This window comes from Diprion similis, chromosome 10 (genome assembly GCF_021155765.1).
Source record: "Diprion similis isolate iyDipSimi1 chromosome 10, iyDipSimi1.1, whole genome shotgun sequence".
NCBI classification, from domain to species: domain Eukaryota; kingdom Metazoa; phylum Arthropoda; class Insecta; order Hymenoptera; family Diprionidae; genus Diprion; species Diprion similis.
In genome coordinates, this window is record NC_060114.1 from 8,363,772 (window position 1) to 8,383,924 (window position 20,153).

Consider the following 20,153-nt stretch of genomic DNA (forward strand, 5'->3'; position numbering starts at 1 on the left):
GGGTCAATTTGCCGGCCGCCGTTGTCGTAATACCGCTTTTATGGTATGAAAAGCATATATGTTTGCTGTCTAGGCGATATATCGTCTGCAACGAAGTCAAACGCCTACTCGTAATATACTGTAGAGCAATTGATATTATTACGGTTAATTATTCACAGAGTGTACATCGAGATTTTAAGCGTTTCCGGATATTTTGGTTCGTGATTTTGTTTTTTTTTGTGTTTTTTTACTCTGTCAATACCTCCTCTCAATATTGAGAAGTGAAAATGAAGGAGGAAAAAATAACGGTGATGGATAATATGCACTTCGCGTCGTTGATAATCTTACGTACATCTTGTTCCCGTAGCGTTGTTGCTGTTTTTTCAGATTTTTCCAACTCTCAGATGGACAGTTGTTGAAATTAATTCGTAGCTAGTTTTGAGGTGTAAAGTGTTTAGAAGAAACCGTCACCGGTTGGGTCGTTTATCCAGGGGTAGTTATTCGGGCACCTGACGCAAGTCTGGAGGTTGATGGTCTCCCCGGGAACCTCTTTCGAGGTGAGCTTGCAGCTATGGGGGACCCAGCAGGCCGGGGGTCCGTCGACTGAGCACTTCTCACTCCAAGGTTCGAAGTTTTTCGACTCACTGATGGTTCTCGGATTCTGTATCCACTGTATTACCTGGGTCATCGTGACGAAGTACACGTCGTTATGGCTGCTCAGGATCTCGTCTATCCAGTACAGGAACGCGTCTAGGAACTCGGGGTTGTTTTTCAGCCAGGCGGCATGGAAGTAGAGACCGAGCGGCGCCCGGTTTTGCTTGTAATGGCGATCAAAGTTGTGGTTCAAGAAGTCGTAAAACTGATCACCGGTTAGGATGTTGCTGCACGAATCGACCATGGCGCATCCCGGCAGGTACTCGTCGTTTTCAGGGTCTTCCCTGCGGTCCAGCTCGTTCATCACCATCTCCCATACAGCGTGTGACCTGAACGACAGAGAGAGAAAAAAAATTGCAACACAGTGACATAACGAGCACTCCAAGTGGAGTGAAGTCAATTCAGCTTCCTACTCACCTCGTTGGGCAATGCTGGAGGTTTCCGTGGCAGCGGTGCGGCATCCTGAAGTACATGGTGTACGGCCATAGTGGCGGGTTATTCAGAGCCGCCGTGATGGTCGAGTCGTAGAGGAACGCCTGTTCCTCCATCATCGTGAACTGGTTGTTTCCACCGACCCTAAGATACGGCGCACGCACTCCGACCACGCTGTTGTCGGTAAGGTTGGCGTACTTCTCCGCGATTATCCTCATACCAGCCATCTCCTTCGCCCAGTCGTCGACCGTCGCGTTGGACCAGAACTGCTCATCATCGTTGTGACTATGATGGAATGAGAAATCAGAGTAACATCGTTGCGGGTTCTTCTCATCATCACAATGATCACCGCGGTTATTTACTCACGATATAGAGTGTACGGCGATCTCGTGTCCCTTTCTGTGAGTCTCCTGCATAGCTGAGTAGTTGGTGTACTTGTGGGATACGAAGAACGTCGCCTTGATGTCACAACCGTTCGGGTTCTTTCGCTTTCCGTTGAACATCTCCTTGTAGAGGTTGATGTTATTATTGTTTATCGCGTCGTCGAAAGTGATGGTGATCATCTGGGGCACGTCCTTGGCCGGCAAGTCACCCGGGACTGTGGTACCATCCTCGGAACAGAAGCAGTCCGGCAAAACACAGACGGCCGGGTCGCATGGCGGCGCCCTGTTGGGGTCGTTGTCCATGTCTGAAATTCGGAACGAGTGTTGATCGCAAGATCCAGAGACCGAGGAGAAAGTATTTCCATTAGCCGATTAGCATAATACAAGTGGATATGAATATCTGCTCACCGCAGGTGTTTTCATCTGAGCCATCGCCGCAGTCCTTTTCTCCGTTACAGAAGAGGCCACGTTCAATGCAGTTGCCGTCACCACAGGCGAGGAAGCCGTCCTGGCACAATGGCTCGTCGGTGTAAAGAAGAGGCTTGATCTTCCTCTCCTTGTTCTTCAGCTTGCAGTTCTTGACCGCGTCCTTCCAGTCACAAGTCTGCTTCTCAATGTCGAAGTAGAGACCGGCCGGACATCTGATAGCTTGAAGACCTGAGCTTGTGCACTGGATGACATCACGGCAGTTGTCACCCTCACCGGCAACGAGTCGGAACCACTCCCCGGCATCTTTGTCCTTGCATATCTCGTTCTCGAAGCTCTCCTCCTTCTTGGGCTCGTCTGTAGCCTGTCGCTTGATCCTTGTGGCGCCTGGAATAAGCCGTTAAAAATACCGGTGAACGATCGGTAAATCGGCTCGGGTCGATTGGAAGATCGAAGATCGATAAAGTTTCTTCGTGACTTTTCCACCCGCTACATCACGCCATTCAACCACTGCTAATAAGTACATATAAACGTGGACGGCAGGGAAAGTTATCCCCCACCCTGTCTGAGTCGCCTCGAGGTATGGTGACGTCATCTAACCGGGACCAACCGGACGGTCTCGACCGAGGCTTTCACGCTCTCCCAATCTTATGCAACTATAGTCAACGACAGCTGAGTACAGCAGCTATAATTTGATATTCAAATCTTATGTTGCTGAAAAAATGGGCGCCGCTTACCAATGCCGATCCTACATGAATTTAAATCATTGAACGAGTGAGGACAGAATAATCACGAACAAGATTTGATGAAAATATGATAAAAGTGGGAAAAGATCGGTAACGGCTGCTACCGGTTTATTTTTTGTGCCGATTTTGACCGATTTTTCAGCACCAATTTTCATCCAACATTCAATCAACGAAAAAAAATTACATCGAATAGTTACAGTTGATGATAACGACTTACCAGCGATTGCGATGGTCGCCAGGGCAATTAGCACCGTCGAGGATTTCATCCTCAGGTAATAATCAGGGGTCTCAGTTTGTTGGTGAAAGGATATTGGTGTAAGGAATGGTGTTCTGTTTTCCTTGCCACACTTCTGGTCGTCTTCTTCCTTCCTCTCTTTCTCTTTCACTCTTTGCGTCGCTCTTCGCTTCGCGACCGCCGCGTGTTACGAGCGATTCGGGTACAAGTTAAGACCACTTCCGGGGGGGCGATTGGCACGCGATCGTTGCGGACAAGGGAGGCGGGCCTTCGGTTAGGGACCGCTTACGGACTGGCTGAGCGCGCCACTCACCTGGCCTTATATTGCCACCACCACAAGGAGGCTTCCCCACCATGCTAAATAGCGTCGTATCCTCGACGCAAATACGCAACACACTATCACCTGCCATGGGATGTGTGCGTAGCCGGGGCCAGAAGCCAAAGAAAGTCAAAGGGCACCGTCGCTTGCGACCCTGTAGTCGAAAAGGAAGAACTAAAGAAAGGAAAAACAGGAATGCGACATACAGGGGGTGGAACAGTGCACTGGAAGGAATCCGTGCATACTCAAGGACGTTCTTCACCCCTGGACTTCCGTTACACCAGTCGGGAGTAAGGGTCCTCATTCTTCCGATGATCGCAAGTTATTTTTAACATCGTAAACAGGAATCACTGTACAAAGACGCTTTCCGTACTGCAGTGAATGCGAGATCGATAAAGCGTTGCTATGCAGCTCGGTCTTCGACTCTGAAGTGCCTCAGTGGCTCTCACCTGATCCGCCCTGAGGAAGATACACCGTGCGTGTACGGAAGCGGAGAAAGGAAGATAGATAGTCTGGCGATTCGAGCTACTCGCAAGAGGAATTCACCGTCGGGCAATATGGCGTTGCATAATGGTTACCCAGGCGATGATCATGACGTTCAGTAGCTGCTGTCCTCTAATATTCATCTAGGTCCTTGTCTTTTTCTTCTTCGTCGTTATCTTCAGCGGTTGACAACCATTCGATCATGGAATTTGGAGGCAATGCACGTGGGCCGTATGCTCCTCGTATAGTGCAGGCATAGAGCGATGGTGGCTTCGTCGGTTTTCGCTTCCTGTGGGCCTTGGCTATATCGACGCGTAAGACAGGTAGCATTTCTGGTGCGTTCAGTGAACGCTTACGTACGATCGAAAGAAGAAACGAGTCGCACGCACGCTTCCAACATAGCATGTCATTAATCACGAGCGCATAGGTGTGGAGTCCGGAAACCCGAAATCCAAGCTCAAGCTCAACCAGTGGTATTTCACACTTCACAACTGCTGACCAAACAAACTGCTTCGGGCCACCTAACGCCGCTTCAGGATGTCGTCAGTCTCTACATTCATGCTAATTCTCGGTCACGGCCCCTTCGGGGTAATCCTGATTCTTCCCGCACTGCATTTTCATCTCCTTCCAATATTTCAAACGACGCTGCACTCAACGATCGCTGTTGCGAAATCTACGACTCACTCTCTATCTCTTTCTTTCTCTGCCTCTCTTCATCGTTCATCTTCCTCTTCCTCCATTAATGTCACCACACCATTTTAATTCTCTTTACTGCCAGTTAGCGGTGTTAAAGTCACCATTTACGTACTTGCAGTAATGAAGCCATACATCACACGGCGAAGAGACTGTTTATTGGTGTCCATTTAGTCTGGTCTCTATTATGAGTCATGGAAATGGAGCAATTCCCCTGGAAAGGCCGCACTGTCATCACGGAATTTGGCGTAGACACCTTGACTCGATCTATCATAAGAAAGAATTCCACAAGTCATTCTAGACGCTGATTCTTTCCATTCTTTTTTCTTTCCTGACCACCTAGATGGCCACCCCAGTATAATAAAAAAAGTTCACCGAGGTACCAAGTCCACCGTGACATTTGTACACTGTTTAAAAGTTGTATATTGCTTTCTTAAACCGATGCCGCAATTCATAACCAAGCAACCTTTACGTCAACGGTAATATTTATTCGCATGGCGCCAGAAACCAATCAGGAATCTCATCTCATCCCATCTCCGCTATTCTCTTGTTTTTTTCGATTCTTTACCGTTTGCGTTTTTATCAATCCGTCGCTTGTACGTTTGTTGAAATATTTTTGGCCAAAGACCATATGGATATGAGGTGACGGGACATTGATGAGCCTTTACGGTAACACAGGTAGCGCCGTATCATGGTCCCAGATTTGAACAGCTTTCTCAATGATTACGTGGGGCGCAAACATTAGAGAGAAGTAAAGAGAGGCGTGAAAGAAAAGAAGAGAGAATCTTCGTCCGCCTGTTGTATTTTGATGATTGGACCGCGGTGCGGCCCTGTGTGACATATGCCGCTAGGTGAAAGGAAAGAAGACGCGGCTTGAACACGGCCGTCAAAGCCTTCGAGGAGGAGCTTTCCCTGCCTGCGGCCAACCCGTGGCTACAAGACAAACTGCATGCAAAACTGATTCGCGAATTATTATTCCCCTCGTACCAGTGGCGACATCTTTCGATTTTTCAGTATCCTCACCACCAGAGATTAACGTGATCAATGAGAAATTGATCAATTTATTCTTTCACCAACCGCCGGTAAGGTTGTTGAAATCTTCTCAGCCGGTATCGATCAATCGATTAGCGATCGGTAAGAGCCGAGCTTGTTTGACGGCCGTCGTTAGTTTATCGTCATTTTAAATACTGAACGTTATCGTCTATAGGCCATCTGGAGTTTGCACGCGTCTCAAGATTATGTTACCGGTCAATTTTCAATCACTCATTCATTTTGTGACTTAGTTAGAATTAACAAGACTTTTTGGTTAACAGTTATTCTTATTCATTTAAAGCAGAAGTTGATTCGTACGCTCGGTGGCGCCTGGACAATACTTCTACTCGCTTGAGATCGTTGATCCTGACTGAGGGCCTTGAGATTTATAGGGTGAAATACAAAGCAGGCTTCTCTCTCTCTCTTGCCCAATTCGGCTGTTGCGGAAACCGCGCGAATTTCTTATTGATAAAACGGGATCCTTGAATGTTTCAGTACCTATACAATACATTCAATGTATAACCTTGAGGGCTACTCGTGTATATGGATAAGTTGATATATTATCGGTTCTTCCAGGTATAATGTATGGGATCTACGAATACCCAAAGATTGAAGTCTTTTTTCTGCAGCCTTCCCATCTTCATCGTTTTTATTTCAATGACGACGGGGTGAGTTGAAAAAAATAAGGAATAAGAAACGACAAGTAAAAACTTTGAATTTCCATCAGGAAACTGTTTTTACTCTTAACACTTTACGTCACCGACTGTTTGACCTTTCCCACTAGCAGTTTTTCTCTCGCCATTTCACACCTTGGGCAGCTCATGCATATTCTTGCGCAGAAATATTATTACTGAGGGATTTTAGAACGCGCAGTGAATTTTCCCGCGCTTATGCAGAAATTAGAGTACAGCTGGAGTTGGGTTTGGGGCTTGGATTCAGTTTTCACATTTGAACCGTATAAACGTTACTTCAGCGGCTTACCGCGCTCGTTTTAATCAGTAGATTTTATCCGAGATTACTTTTAGCGTGCTTAATTGAATCCACCTAACGTTTTGAAAGTGTGCCACACCATTTTTTCTTTCTTCTTACACGTTTTTTTTTTCTCTTTGTTAGCAATATTTCGAATGACCACGAACCGAAAAATAATAAAAAAATAAATTAAACATTGGGGTTTCCTGAATCGGCAAATTACTGCTATAACCGTTGAAGTCAATTACACAATATCGAAATATTTTCTGTCTATGTACAACCGTTTTAATTAACTGAGCAAATTCTCTCGATCAGTTCGATGTCAGTTTAAAACTTTTTTTTAATGAAAAAAAAGAATCATGAACCACGAACTCTGAGGCAGCAACAAGCTCCCGCGCTTGTACACATCGATTTCAACGACGACCGTGAACAGCGTATATATTTCCTTGGCGAAGTAAAAGCTCGACTTTTTCAGATGTATATATCTACATACCTCATACTTGAGGCTATACCGCGATTAGTACAGCCAGGTAGACAGGATAAGGATGGCGTGACTTGATGAAATATTATAAGTATGTCACTCAATTTCTTTTGTTCGTTCTGGAGTCCTTGCCATTGTGATTATTATACAGTGATTAATATTGCTATTATGATTATTATTTTTGGCAAATGTGCTTTTAATTTCTTGGAACTTTTGCAGACTGTAACGACTTCGCGGTCAAATTATAATCCGACATCGTAATTTTCATGCGATAAATTAAGCGCCAGCGAGAAATTTTATGCAAATATTTCCACAGCGCGAAATATTTAACGATCGTCCAGACCAGAGTTTTTTACCGTCATCAATTCGTACTATCCTAAATAATTTATTGGCATTCTAAAACAAGCTTGGAAGACACGATTAACGATGTACTTATCACACTGTTCTATTACCAATTCTTCTACTTCCAATGCACATCGATCAGCAGCCGGTCAGGGTCAAGGTTGGGTCAAGGCTAAAGTCGACGGTATGACCGGAATAGGATCGTTCGCCTTTTGCCCTATTTAGCACCATCTCATGATGCAGCGATCATCGAGGACTTTTCAATTCTCGTACCATGCTAATTGTTTCCTTAATTTCATGTGGAATATCTTACCCGACTAGAGCCTACCAAAAATTTCTTTGCCTAAGCTGACAAGCGACTGTTAAACCATGAGAGAATAAAAGTTAACCGCTGCCTGCTCACGATAATAATCGGAAAAGGCATTCGGCGAATTTAGCATTTTTGAATGTAAGATCCTTCTCGATTTGATATTTGTCCCCGATAAATTCTTATAACCTAAAACTCAGCCAATTTTGTCCCGTCAGACGTGCAGCGTTTCGTAGAAGAATATTTTTTCCCGGCTAGTGCAAGTACTTTTTTTATTTCGAAGAATCTGCAGGCGAAAAAGAAAAAATTGACAGAAATCCATTGATACAGCAATACATTTATAGATAGAATATACAAAAATTCATTTATCTCATGTCAGGTCTCAAGCTAGTTCGGATAAAAAAATGCAAAATTCGCGTTATAGTATGCCAAAGAAACTAACTCGTTTCGACTTGAAAAACTTGACGCACAATGGGATCGTATGAATTTCATCTGACTTTTGCTCGTTAGTAAAAACCCTGAATTCTGTTATTATTCTCGTTTAATAATGAATCATGAATTACTTGGAGGGCTTTCGGTGGGAAGATTTACTCACCTAAAATATTTATGATTTCCAAAGTGCGGAGAGCGAGGGATGAAGAGAAAGAGAGAAACTCGATCGATGGGTCCCGCGCCCCCAAAGTGGCCTGCACAACACCAGCCGCTTCATCTTCTTCGGGAACGAGCCGGCAGGCTGCAGCAGCTAATCGGACTCCGCGCACCCCGCTAACGATCGATCGCGCCCCTGAGCCGTGCGAGCACGGCGGCAGGCAGTCAGGGGCAGGGAAACCGCCATTGGCGACGGGCGGTGGAGGAGGGGGGGGACCTTGACCTAGACGAGGGTCTCGCGCCGGCGTCGCGTCTCCTCTCCTCTCCTCTCCTCTCCGTTCCTTTCCTCGCGGTTCCTGCGGCGGCGGGTTTCGGTTTTTTGGTGCGTCAGGCGTTCGTCCCGTGTGCGCGTCCCGCAGTGCATGGCTGTGGGCACCGCGGAGATACAGAGTCGCCATTAAGCGCGGGCCGTGCCTTACCGGTGCTGATCGGTTTGTACCGATCGAGTCGCACGCGCGGTCGACTCACGTGCACGGTGCATTTGTTTTTTTCTACCGCCTGATCATTCCGCGCGCTTTATAAAGACAGCTGCTCTGGCTGCCATGCATCTCGTCCTAGAAGAAGCATGCAGGTGGGTCATTCGCGGTGATATTCTTACGCGGAACCAAACACTTTTCATATACTAATAGGACAGATGGGGCAGAGTTGTTTCTGATGGATTCACTGGCTGCTGAATCTTCTTATGCCGGCCCACGTGACATAATTGAGAAAAGAAACTCTCGGAGGGATTAGGGACAGATAATTTTATTCTGATTACCACACTTTGTTTCTTTGGATAATATGACTATTTCAACGAGCAGGAGATATTTATAATGTAAAGAATAAATTTTTCTGAAGTGTAATTATCGTTGTGTGAACATTCTTATTCTCATACGTTATGTTTTCTGCTTTTGTATTCATTTTTTTTTTCAGTGCTGTTTTAAATACTTTTCAGAATCAAACGAAACTCATGAATAAAAACAACGAGCGGAAATGTGTAATATCGGAAGATGTTGACATTGCTATTTCTTTCGTTTTTTCTCGTCGACACTCTTTGGATCCACCAGAAATACGTGAACCAAAGTATAAAAAATCAAATAGAATTATTATTGTTCCTATTTAAATTTGAAACGCGTCATAATGAACTAATACATAAATAAACACTAAATTGAAACAGGTAATCAATATTTTTCTAGTACCTGATGTCAATTTCGTTTTGCACAGATTTTGATTTGTCTTTCAACCTTTGAAATAAAGCAGAATGAATAATTTCCGAAGTAGAAATTCAACCTTTTGCTGTGTATAATTTAACGCGCTGCGTTGTCAGATTAATATATACGGATATCGGTTATTCGATCGTGATTTCAGTGGATAAAAAAAACGTGAATGACTAAACAGTTTAATAAATAATAAGACACATGTTTCCAAAGAAAAAAAAAAAAACGAAAAAATATTATAAATGGTGCCAAGAGTATTTTTCAGGCGTAATATGATTAGTTATAGATGCTTATAGCATCAAATGATTATATATCAACGTACAACATTAAAAATATCGTGATATATTTTGTGGGACGTGAAGAGCATGAAAAAAAAAAAAAAAATATAAGATTAGTGAATAATAATGTAACTAAAGTAATATAACTAATTTCTTTATCGATTATTTTTTTTTTCAGACACTTTGTGCAGGCTTTCACCTAGCCTGTGTACATTCACATGAATATGTATTGACGGAGGTGTAACCTGTTGAAAGATAACGATTTAAACTTATAAGTCTACACCCACGTTCCCACGTAATCTATACATTACATCATAGACACGCAGCGTGATTTCAACTACATAATGAATTGGCAGAATTGATGAACACAGTCATTGATGAAGAATATTCTAACCGATAACAAAATTCAATGATGAAAAACACTCTCAGTACTTTCGTTTGTTTTTGGTGTGCTTATTCCACGTATATATCGATGTTCCTTAATTTGACAATTATATATTACACGAAATAAATTGCGTCTATTCCTCGTTGATCAATGTTATTAATTTTCACCCCTTATAGATGATCTCACACAATAATATTACACGAATAAACTCAAGTAGCAGAAAATTTCACTGCATGATATTTCATTATTCAGGGGGACGAATCGATTTCCACGGGGTTAAAAATGCTGGCGTGACATTGAACTATAATGAATCGTGGAGTTTATAACAAATTACGGCAACACTTTTGTTTGGTATAATCTGTATGTGATACCGTATCTACCACATTCATTAATTAACGTCTCATTTCGACGCATATTATTTGCTGATAAAAAAGTTAACTCTCATTACTTCCATTTGTATGTTTCTTGAGTTCGAAATATTTTTCATCGACAAGACCTCTGATTGTGGTTCACAAATTGATAAAATTTCGATTGATTCGTATACAGAAAATGAAATCGCAATACGCGGGAAAAGAATCACAGGAATTATTATTCGCTAGGGTCGATAAAGTGCAATCGATAATCTATTATGTTCCATCGCGTACCCAATACAACCTAATCTAACCACCGGCAAACGGAAATCGACGCGGTATGCCTTCAATAATTAATATACGCGAATTTAGTATTCTGCTGCATGGTTTAAAGAAAATTCAAATCAAATAACTGTCTCTCGATGATTTTCATATGGTTTAATAGTAACCCTTTATCGCTGAGAGAATTTTTATACATCGATAGTAGAAACCTGCATATGGCTGTAAAAAGAATCGAAAATTTGTTTTCAATGAAAAATTCTTTCTCTCTAGTTTTTATGACGTTGTTATATTTAGAATGTTGCCTCATGGTTCAATTGGTAAGATCAAAAAAGCGGGACAGAAAAATCAACAACCTCGAGAATAAAAGAAAGGATGAAAAAAATTATACATTTTTTTTCTGTACCACACCCACTGTGAATAATGTTTTTTTCAAACTTCAATTCCTTTGACGATGCGAGGTGAATTTTTTACCGTTCGTAGCCCGCGCTCAATTTGTTTGTCCCGGGGGATGAGCTTGGAGAGCTTCAAAGCTCTCATCGTCCTGACTGCGTGCTGCAGGCTGAGTTTAATTCCACGCGGTGTCACTTCCGTAGCGTTGCGGATGAACTTCCGGCTGTTCGAGGCGAGTTTACCTTCCACCCTCCCCAATTTCAATCCCTCCTGGAACGTATTACCGAAATCATCATCTCTCTATATCCTATGACTTTACGCTTGAGAAACTCGCACGAAAAGAATAAAAGAGCAGATTTTACTCAAAATTGCAGGACAAGCGAAATACATCAGGTTTTTTGATAAAATCTATATCGTGAAAGGCAGAATTTACTCTAGAAACAGTGAAAATCACTGCGTACGGAAGAAAATCTGCTATATTTATAGTAACAAATATAGATTGTGCAGGTTTTTTTTTTTTTTACCAAAGTTGCAGTTTTGAGTAAAATCTACTCTGTTTCTTCTCCCCTTGGAGAATTATCAAATAAAAAATAAGTGGATGTGCGAGAACACATTTTTTTTTATTACATCAAGTGTGAATTAATTAACACCATAGAACCAAGGGATGTTTCACTGAGAAAAAACTGCCACCGTGATTACAATATTTTATGATTACTTAAATTTTATAGAGTGATTACAAGAAACTGCTTGACTAGTAATTTTTACCGTAATTAGGTGATTTCTCATGATTTCTAAGATTTCATATAACTTCTTAAGATCAGAAACAGATTTTCGTAGTACGAAATGATTTCTCATGACTACCACTGATTACTAATGCCGAATTTCATTTCAATATTATTGATTTTAGTGTAATTTTGGAGAACACGAAATTATTTTGAATGTTATTTACTCCATGATTACCTGAGTAGAACATCCCTTACAAATGACGGACGAAAAATAGAGAATAATGAGTACGGTTGTAGCAATAACCGATTACAGTGATCAACAAATAACTTATAACGAGTAAGAAATATATGTAATAGCACGACTATGCTAACAACTATCGAGCAACAAAAATATCAGCAACGGAAAACGAATAAAAAATAAGTATAAAACAACAAGTATACAAATAATAAACGGCAAGTAATTAGGGTAAAAAAAAAACTAAATAAGAAATAACAATTATAGCGAAGGGGGGAGGTGGGTGGGAGCAAGTACAAATTCATAGAAATACAAGATACCAAACAACCGTAAAAAAAAAAATTATAATGCAAGTGAATGTCGGTTACCGTGTATATAAACCACTTGTTGAACGCCAAAACTGTGCGAAAATATATTAAGTCCCAGCGTTAATAATTCGTTCGACCGAGGCGGGAGATCGATGTGAAACAATTCATCTTCTGATTCGCCATTTTTTACCGTTTTGGTGTTCTATGCCTTCTCGCGTCGCGTTACTGTGTGATTAATGGCTGTGCTTTCTTCATCTCCAGAAACCGCTGAGAGAGCTGAGCCGTTTGTGCTTAGGTACAGCCGTGTCGGGGGGCGGTGGGGGCGGGGGTGGAGGTGGCCTGCAACACGTATCCGCCGAGATATGTGACGAGGCTAAGGGTGGGCTGCCCCTGCTACAGGTATGGCCCAGCGACTCGCCCAGAGGCGAGGCTGATGGTCAAGCGCAAACTTTCGTGTTTCCCGACACTCAGGAGAGCGTAACTGACAGCGGAATCGATTCGATACAGGTATAAATTTTCACCCAGGTACATTTGATCAGAGTTACAGAAACTGTAGTTTAACTTGACGACAAATAAATTTTAACGTCCTCGAATCACGGTTTTTATTTTTTCCTAGAGTTGTTTTTCCATTATTCACTTTGAAAGAGTTTCATTTTCCCCTGTTCTGATCTGATATATAAAATTTTTGCTATCGATATTCGAGGGATCGAATTATTGTCTGCTTTGGATCAATAGTTCGTAAATCAAGGAAACTTGAAAATACTTTCATTTGTTGTGATTCCTTTTTAGAATGAATTTTTTTTCCGTCTATTTCTAATTTTAAAGGATCACTAGATTCCTGAATGACAAATATTAACACCCTCATTTTAAGGTACGCACATATTTTTGCCTTTTTGATTTTGTCTTTTCATTTTTTATTTCAAACAAATTTTTTTCTAGCCTCTTTTTACAGGGATTGAAGTGTTATTCAGTCAATCGTTGATTTCAAAATTGGGGAGAGTTGAAAAAGAATGTCTTTCGCTTTCAAGTTTTTTTCGTGAATTCTTTTTTGATCATATCATTTTTTAATTCCCTAAGATCAATAATCTCCCAAAAAATGGGCACTTTTCACTTGACCAATACTCGATACTAGTGGAATGTAAAATGAAATACCAAAGTCCTCTGAAGCTCCTTATCCTTTGGGTAATTTGCAGGTTTCTCCGTCGCCTTGTGGGCCGATTTGTTCCGGAAGTCCCACAACGACACCTCAGCCGTCACGTCGGCCAAGTCTGCTGCATCCGGATCACGCGCGGCTTCATCTTCATCATCTTCATCACCACCACACTAGTGGCGGTTCAAAGTGCCCCTCATCGCCGGATAGGAACTCGTCCATTGACGAAGACCCGCCACCCGGACCCCCAAGTCCGTCTAGCTCGACTACTAGCAGTTTACACTCAATGCCCAGTTCTGCCATGGCCTCGACGCATTCTCAGGATAGGAGACGAAGCAGCAGGTGAGAGAGAAAGAGAAAAAGAAAAATAGAAAGCTGACCCAAGTCCAAGAAGTCAACCATGCTATTCGAACGAAATGTATGGGGAACTGCATTCTTAAATCACTGATCCAAAGATCAGACTCAAGAAAGTTTTATAGAACTAAGATGGTTGAAAAGACTTTCCCGAATTTTCGTAAACATTTCTATAGATTCAATTTCATTCTGAAACACTTGAAAGTACTCGACACGACTTGAAACTATTCAAAGATGCTGTTAACGAAGGACTTCTAGACTGCGAAGTCTATATATTTGTACCTAGCACTAACGCGTGTGCATTTACAACAGCCAACCTTCCAATAATCTTGACTCAATAAAAGGGGTAGGAGTAGTAGGATGGAAATGACTTGCTTCCTTGGCTTTCTTTATTCCCTAACTGATCTAACACAGGTGTAGCCAGGACATGTCCTGGTCCGACAACCTAATCAGCGACATTTTATGACTTAAACCTTGATCAGGCACCGCTAGTCCCTACCCCGGAGACTACTGTGCTATCCGCGAGATCCCTGCATTAATCATCCGTGAGTTAAAGAAGTTAACATAACTCGACCCTTTAAAACTGAACGGAATCAAACTAATGCCAGACAACTCGAATGCCACTTGGCCACGGTCTTACACACATGTCTTGAAACTCAGGCAGAATTTCAAGAAGAGGCAGTGACTCCATTGTTGAAGAATAATCCAGGTGGCGCTGCGATCGAGGGATAAATAAACATAACCTACATCGTGAGTGTGATGGATGTACGGCATGTTGGTTTTGGTTATATTTTCGATAATATAATGTACCCTCGATCACACCGACGCTAGTGGCTTGGCATGTGAAGAAGCTCACGTCGAAACCCACATTTGCAAGGTGTAAGACCGTACATTTGGCACTCGCCGATCCAGCGCTCCGAAATTACGTTGTTCTCGCTCGAAGTTCAGATCCATACTGCCGCTAGCCCCTTTATTCCCCCCCCCCCCCCCAATCTATTTCTACTTCTCCCACTTCCGTGAGACGACTCTAGACAGATTTGACAACAAGGGATTATCTTTTCTCGTGTCTCGGTATTAACTCGGATTTAGGTATATAAAGTAAATCGTGCGAACTCATTAATGAATAAATTTATTATTGGTTCGTGATAGATGCTTCGAAATACTTGAAATACACTTGTAGACACTACAAAATAATCTCAAGTATCTGAATTTCCTCGAAAAGATTTTGCAAGACTTTTAAATATTTCTTTACAATTTTCGAATACACTGAATAACTTGATGCGATTTGAAAACATTTCAACGTACTTGAAACGAGTTCAAGATACTTCATATAAGTTTGAAAGATTTTTGTCGACTTTGAGAAACTTCTAAAAAATTACAAATGAATTTCCAAACACTTTCAAGGACTTGTTTAACGTGACTTCAACGTACTTCAAAATAAATCGCAGCTTCTCGCCTATCTTTGACAATCGACCGTGCAGTTTTTTGAGTCATTTGTGTGACTTCAAATCCTCATGAAGCTTTCTAATTCGTCAAATTCGCGCGCCCCCCTTCCGAGGTCTGTATCTCGGGAACTACTGATTTTTGACATTTGTGCCCGTGAGAACTTTTGATCAGGAGGGTATGAACTACAACATACTGAAATTGAAGCCAATTCGTCTAAGAGCCAATTGCCATAAGGATTCTTTCCAACAAAAAAAAATAATGATATTTATTCCAAAGAATTTAGCATGACTTCAAGGCACTTGACATTCCACTTTCTGAGCACTTGAAGATACTTGAAATAAATTAAACCGCGACGCCTGAAGACAATTAAAGGAATTGACATTGTTCAAAAATACTTATCACATTCCATTCTCAGATATACACGAAACGTTTCTCACTAATTTCGCATGTTTCGCATCAAAAGCACTACGAACTCTTATCTAACATCTTTAGGTCATCTATTTTTGTTGCTCTTTCCAAGCTGCGATCCATTCTTCAGGGCAGTGAGCCAGTTCACTGTGTCATTCTCCACCATACATTGAATTCCCTCCTGAAAATAACTCACCTCTTTCTTCTGTGCCTAATTATATGAACTCCAGCGTAAGATTCTTACTTGATCTTCTCCAAGCTGAACGTACAGCCTCTTTCCGGGTTCACATCCATTTCCTCGATTTCATCAATCTCTGCTTGACTTTCTTCCGTAATTCAATATTTCATGTCAACGAGTAACAGGGTCGCGAAAATATTAATTGGAAAATAATACATTATCCACTACCAAAATAATGGGTAATGCATCGAAACTAGGATTCCTAATTATTAAATATAATTGACAATGGATGATAACACAATTACATTATCGGATTAAGAAAAATGAAATTTTCAACAGACAATATCAAACGTTACTTATGGTCAACTTTTATCCGCATTTTATTCAACAATGCACTATATCTCCTTCCAAGATACCAATATAACTGTAAAGATGAGAGTAATGACTGAAAACACCTCGAATAAATCATACTGAGTATTCGCAGTTGAATAATTTTGAAAAAACCGTTATATTGATAATTATGATTCATCACTGTTTAAATTATACCACAATTGATCACTACATTACATATCAAAATATTGCATAATGAGGAACAATACATTATTCATTGAATATGTAATGAATCATACAGCGATATTCCATTATAAACTGTCAACAAACTGCACAATGATAAAGCAATGCATTAATCATCGAAAAATGAAATGAAAATGTAATGATGTTGCAATCATAGACGAGTACCTTACCTCTGGTCGCTGCCTCCTCAGGTACAGCATGTTCGACGCATTGGACTTGGAGTACGCGTTGCTACGAGCAGCAGCGAGGGGTTCGGTGGGTCCCTATTCGCTCTCGGAGTCGCTTCACAAGCTCACCTTCACCCAAAGCCTCGCATTTCCGGCACTCGCTCGGGGTCTGGCCTCGAAGCAGAGCCGCCTGCCGGCTGCGCGGCCGAAGCAGGACGCGGAAACCGGTCTGAACGCGTTCGCTAAGGTCGTAACCGCCCTGGTGCTCGTTCTTGTCAGCGTCCTCGTCTTCGGTGTGGTCTACAAGTTTGTGAGGACGTGAGGGTGGCTTTTGGGTCCCAGCGGGGACCAAGCTGGCGCTCGTCACGACTCTGCTCATAGAAATCACGACGACTCTCCGGCCGGAAGACTCTTCAGCAACACCTGAACGCCTTCATCTTCGTTCTTCCGGGTCCAGAAACTTTAAATCCAAGAATTCAGCACGGAGATTAGCCAAGCGTGTAATTGGCGTTTGGGTCCGATGAAACCTTTTCTCGACATCATCGTCCCCGATTTCTTGACGAAGAAAACAAAGAAATATATGAAAAAGATATTTTACATGAGAATATAGTTAGTGGGATGAGCACTCGTTATATTCTGTAAGATTACGGAAGAACTATTAAAAATTTTCAACTTTCCTGCCGCTGTTCGTCTCCCGTTTTGCATTTCTGTTTTGGGAGTAACGAGAGTTGGCGATCGATTTTCATACTCAACATCATTTCACTTCACATTCAATTCGCCCAACGGTTTCATCTTCACTTGCGAAAAAAAATACAAGCCGATTAAAAATACGAACAGCATCAGAAAGATGCATGTAGACAATATTCAAGACCGGAAGACGTTGCACAGAATTGTTTTTTCTTAATTCCTGTATTCTGTGGAGCGTTCTTTTCGAAATTTGATTTCAATTCGACCTAACCTAAAATTAACAAGACTTGCCTCACGTGTAAGTGTATAATGCGCACATACACTTGCACATCCAAATTATACATGGAAACGTATAGATAAATATGCTACTTCAAAAGCGGCCTATGTAACTGTGCTTTTTCAAAAATTTTGAAGCACGGCGAAGACCCACCGAATTTACCATACCTGTAATGCTGTATACGTCAATAGATACATTGGAAATATCAAAAGGAAAAAATCTATCTGACACAAATACGAAAGTCTGTTTATATATATGTACACGAAATTCACATTCAGCATCTTAGCCTAGAGTTTTTCAGAAACGGGGCAAAAAAACTCGGAATCCGAAAATTGAACGAATTTGTTATAAATTATTATTTGTTTTTTTTTTATCTTTGTCGCGTTTTTGGAAAACTTTTGGCTTGACTGTTGAATCTGGATTGGTATTATGTATATATATATATATATCTAAACATGTAAACATGTAATAATAATTGTATATCCGAGGATTATTATTCTTATACACTATGTAGTGTATAAAATAATAATGCCTATTCATATATCATATTTAACAAAGTGTACTTTACGCTGTGATTTGCGGTATGCGTAGTATATATGTATTGTATAATATACATATATACACGTAAGTATATATACAATCTTTTTTCTATATATAAAGTGCCGATATTTACGCGCCCCTGTATTTTTCACCGTTCTGCGTATATATAAAAATATATCGTACGGTATTTAATAATTATTCATAGTTGTAACTATAATTAATTGATAAAATTGATTAATCATATACGACGCTCTTCAATTAAAGTGCTTTATGTATGATACTATCTTCTCGACAATCGCTGATATTGTATTATAATTATCAACACTATCACTGTTGTTATTATAATTATTATTATAATTAACATATACACACGGTATACGTAGGTGATCATATACATACATGTATATATAATATATATATATATTATATATTTATTTATATATGTATATATATATACTATTATGATAAGATATGTTAATTAAAATCGTTATGAAATCACGGCTGATATACCTTTTTACATGGCCTCATATATCATCAATGACAGCTATATTTAAATAGGATTATACTTATTCTTAAGACGAACAATTATACCCAGCACGTGAAAAATAAAAAACGAAGGAACAAAAATCACACGTAGATATAATATTATACGGTATGATAATATAAAAAATTTTAATCCAAAACTGTCGGTTCATCGTTATTTTCTGACTACTGATTACTTCCAATATTCATTTGAATTTATTGCCCATTTGAAAAAGTTGAAGTAAAAAATTATTGTTGCCAGAAATAAAGCGAGCTTTCATTTGCGCCCACGAAATTTTACCGTCAGTTATTATGATTGTATATTTATTAGTTGTTCAATCAGTTTGAAAATTCCTTTCCGTTAGTCATAGTTAGCATTATATAAATAAAATTTACCCGTTTTTTGTCTCTGCTGCATTTGAGTCAGAAGTGAAAAAAATTGATTAATATTTAAATATTTATAATCGATATCCGGTATCATTTCATCTCGATGTTTCTTAAACTATATGCAGTCTAGCATAATATGGCTAATATTGTGCTCGTGTTAAGTTGAGCGACCATGGATTCATTCGCAAGAGAAGTGAATTCAATACATTTTTGCTTATCTAGTTTCATTGTACAATTTTTGTATTTTTCAAATAGATAATTCTTTTCATGAAGTAATTTATCTAGATTGAGGTTACCTCCTCTATCGAGGAAAGTAGCCAATTGCATCTCTGTGTTGTAAAGATAGGTTTAAACATGCGCAGTTCACAATTACTGCACTTTCGTCCCAAGGAAGAAGAAATTAGTCACTCGCGTCTCGCAATTTTGCCACGCAAGGGCCCGCCATTTTTATTCGCTTGTTATAGAAAATATCGTGTCTGATCCGGGCCAATACTTGGCGATCGCAGCTCGTGTGCAGACTTCACACTCGTTGCAATCGCCAACTTTCGCCCCGTGTTGAACGATAAACTATTGTTTTTGGTTTTAAATTCATTCATTCATTTTGTTTGGCGATGTTTTGTCCACATAATACACGCATATAGGTAAGCTTCCATTGATTAACTGATCTCATGAGTGCGAAACTTTTTTACGTATACATGTAATTAACCAACGAATTGCCAGAATTTATGTATTCTTTCTCACTTGAAAATTCTGACTAAAATACTCTTGCCATTCTATGATTTCAAATAAGACACTGCTCGATAATCAGTGGCGTCTGAGAATGATCGTAAAGCCGAAAGAAAATCGCAAGTGTGACAATGGCAGCCATGGTGGTTCCATTCGAGCATTCCTTACAGTCAACTATCCTACTGTTGCTTTACTTTTTACACGAATTTTAGTTTGGTTACTGTGAAAAAATATTAATATGTATGGGCAAGTTTACCAATTCTAGACGTCGGATCCAGCCTCACCTCCTCAGATATTTTCGAGATGTAGTCATGAAAAACTAGATTTGATGTTTTCCATCGTCTACGCTGATTTTTTTCGCTTAATTATTGTAATACTATAAGATTAAATAAACATCTTACTTACCTCGGAACTATGTTTTCCTGTAACCAGTAACAATTAAGATCTCTCCGGCTAAGCA

General features: G+C 40.5%; 2 protein-coding genes across 2 annotated transcripts; one reads left to right on the forward strand and one right to left on the reverse strand.

Annotated features, from left to right (window-relative positions):
- Positions 1-374: 374 nt before the first annotated feature.
- LOC124411683 (chitin deacetylase 1) lies at positions 375-3,140 on the reverse strand. The gene is made up of 5 exons (XM_046890955.1): positions 2,838-3,140; positions 1,857-2,261; positions 1,432-1,753; positions 1,051-1,350; positions 375-962 (listed from the first exon to the last, which is right to left on the reverse strand). The coding sequence occupies exons 1-5, from the start codon at positions 2,884-2,886 to the stop codon at positions 434-436; spliced, it is 1,605 nt and encodes a 534-aa protein (XP_046746911.1). The 5' UTR covers positions 2,887-3,140; the 3' UTR covers positions 375-433.
- Positions 3,141-8,609: 5,469 nt separating this feature from the next.
- On the forward strand, positions 8,610-17,101 carry LOC124411462. The gene is made up of 4 exons (XM_046890568.1): positions 8,610-8,700; positions 12,540-12,785; positions 13,472-13,770; positions 16,579-17,101. Exons 1-4 carry the CDS (start codon positions 8,695-8,697, stop codon positions 16,874-16,876), a joined length of 849 nt encoding a protein of 282 aa, XP_046746524.1. The 5' UTR covers positions 8,610-8,694; the 3' UTR covers positions 16,877-17,101.
- The last annotated feature ends 3,052 nt before the right edge of the window (positions 17,102-20,153 follow it).

Bases quoted from the DNA above. Each gene is read 5' to 3' on its own strand.
- LOC124411683 (XM_046890955.1), bottom strand. From the start codon at position 2,886: ATGAAATCCTCGACGGTGCTAATTGCCCTGGCGACCATCGCAATCGCT. The intron at 2,262-2,837 runs GTAAGTCGTTAT...GGCTTATTCCAG, and splicing joins GGCGACCATCGCAATCGCTG to GCGCCACAAGGATCAAGCGA. The intron at 963-1,050 runs GTGAGTAGGAAG...TCTGTCGTTCAG, and splicing joins CTCCAGCATTGCCCAACGAG to GTCACACGCTGTATGGGAGA.
- LOC124411462 (XM_046890568.1), top strand. The intron at 12,786-13,471 runs GTATAAATTTTC...GGTAATTTGCAG, and splicing joins GCGGAATCGATTCGATACAG to GTTTCTCCGTCGCCTTGTGG. The intron at 13,771-16,578 runs GTGAGAGAGAAA...CTGCCTCCTCAG, and splicing joins GATAGGAGACGAAGCAGCAG to GTACAGCATGTTCGACGCAT.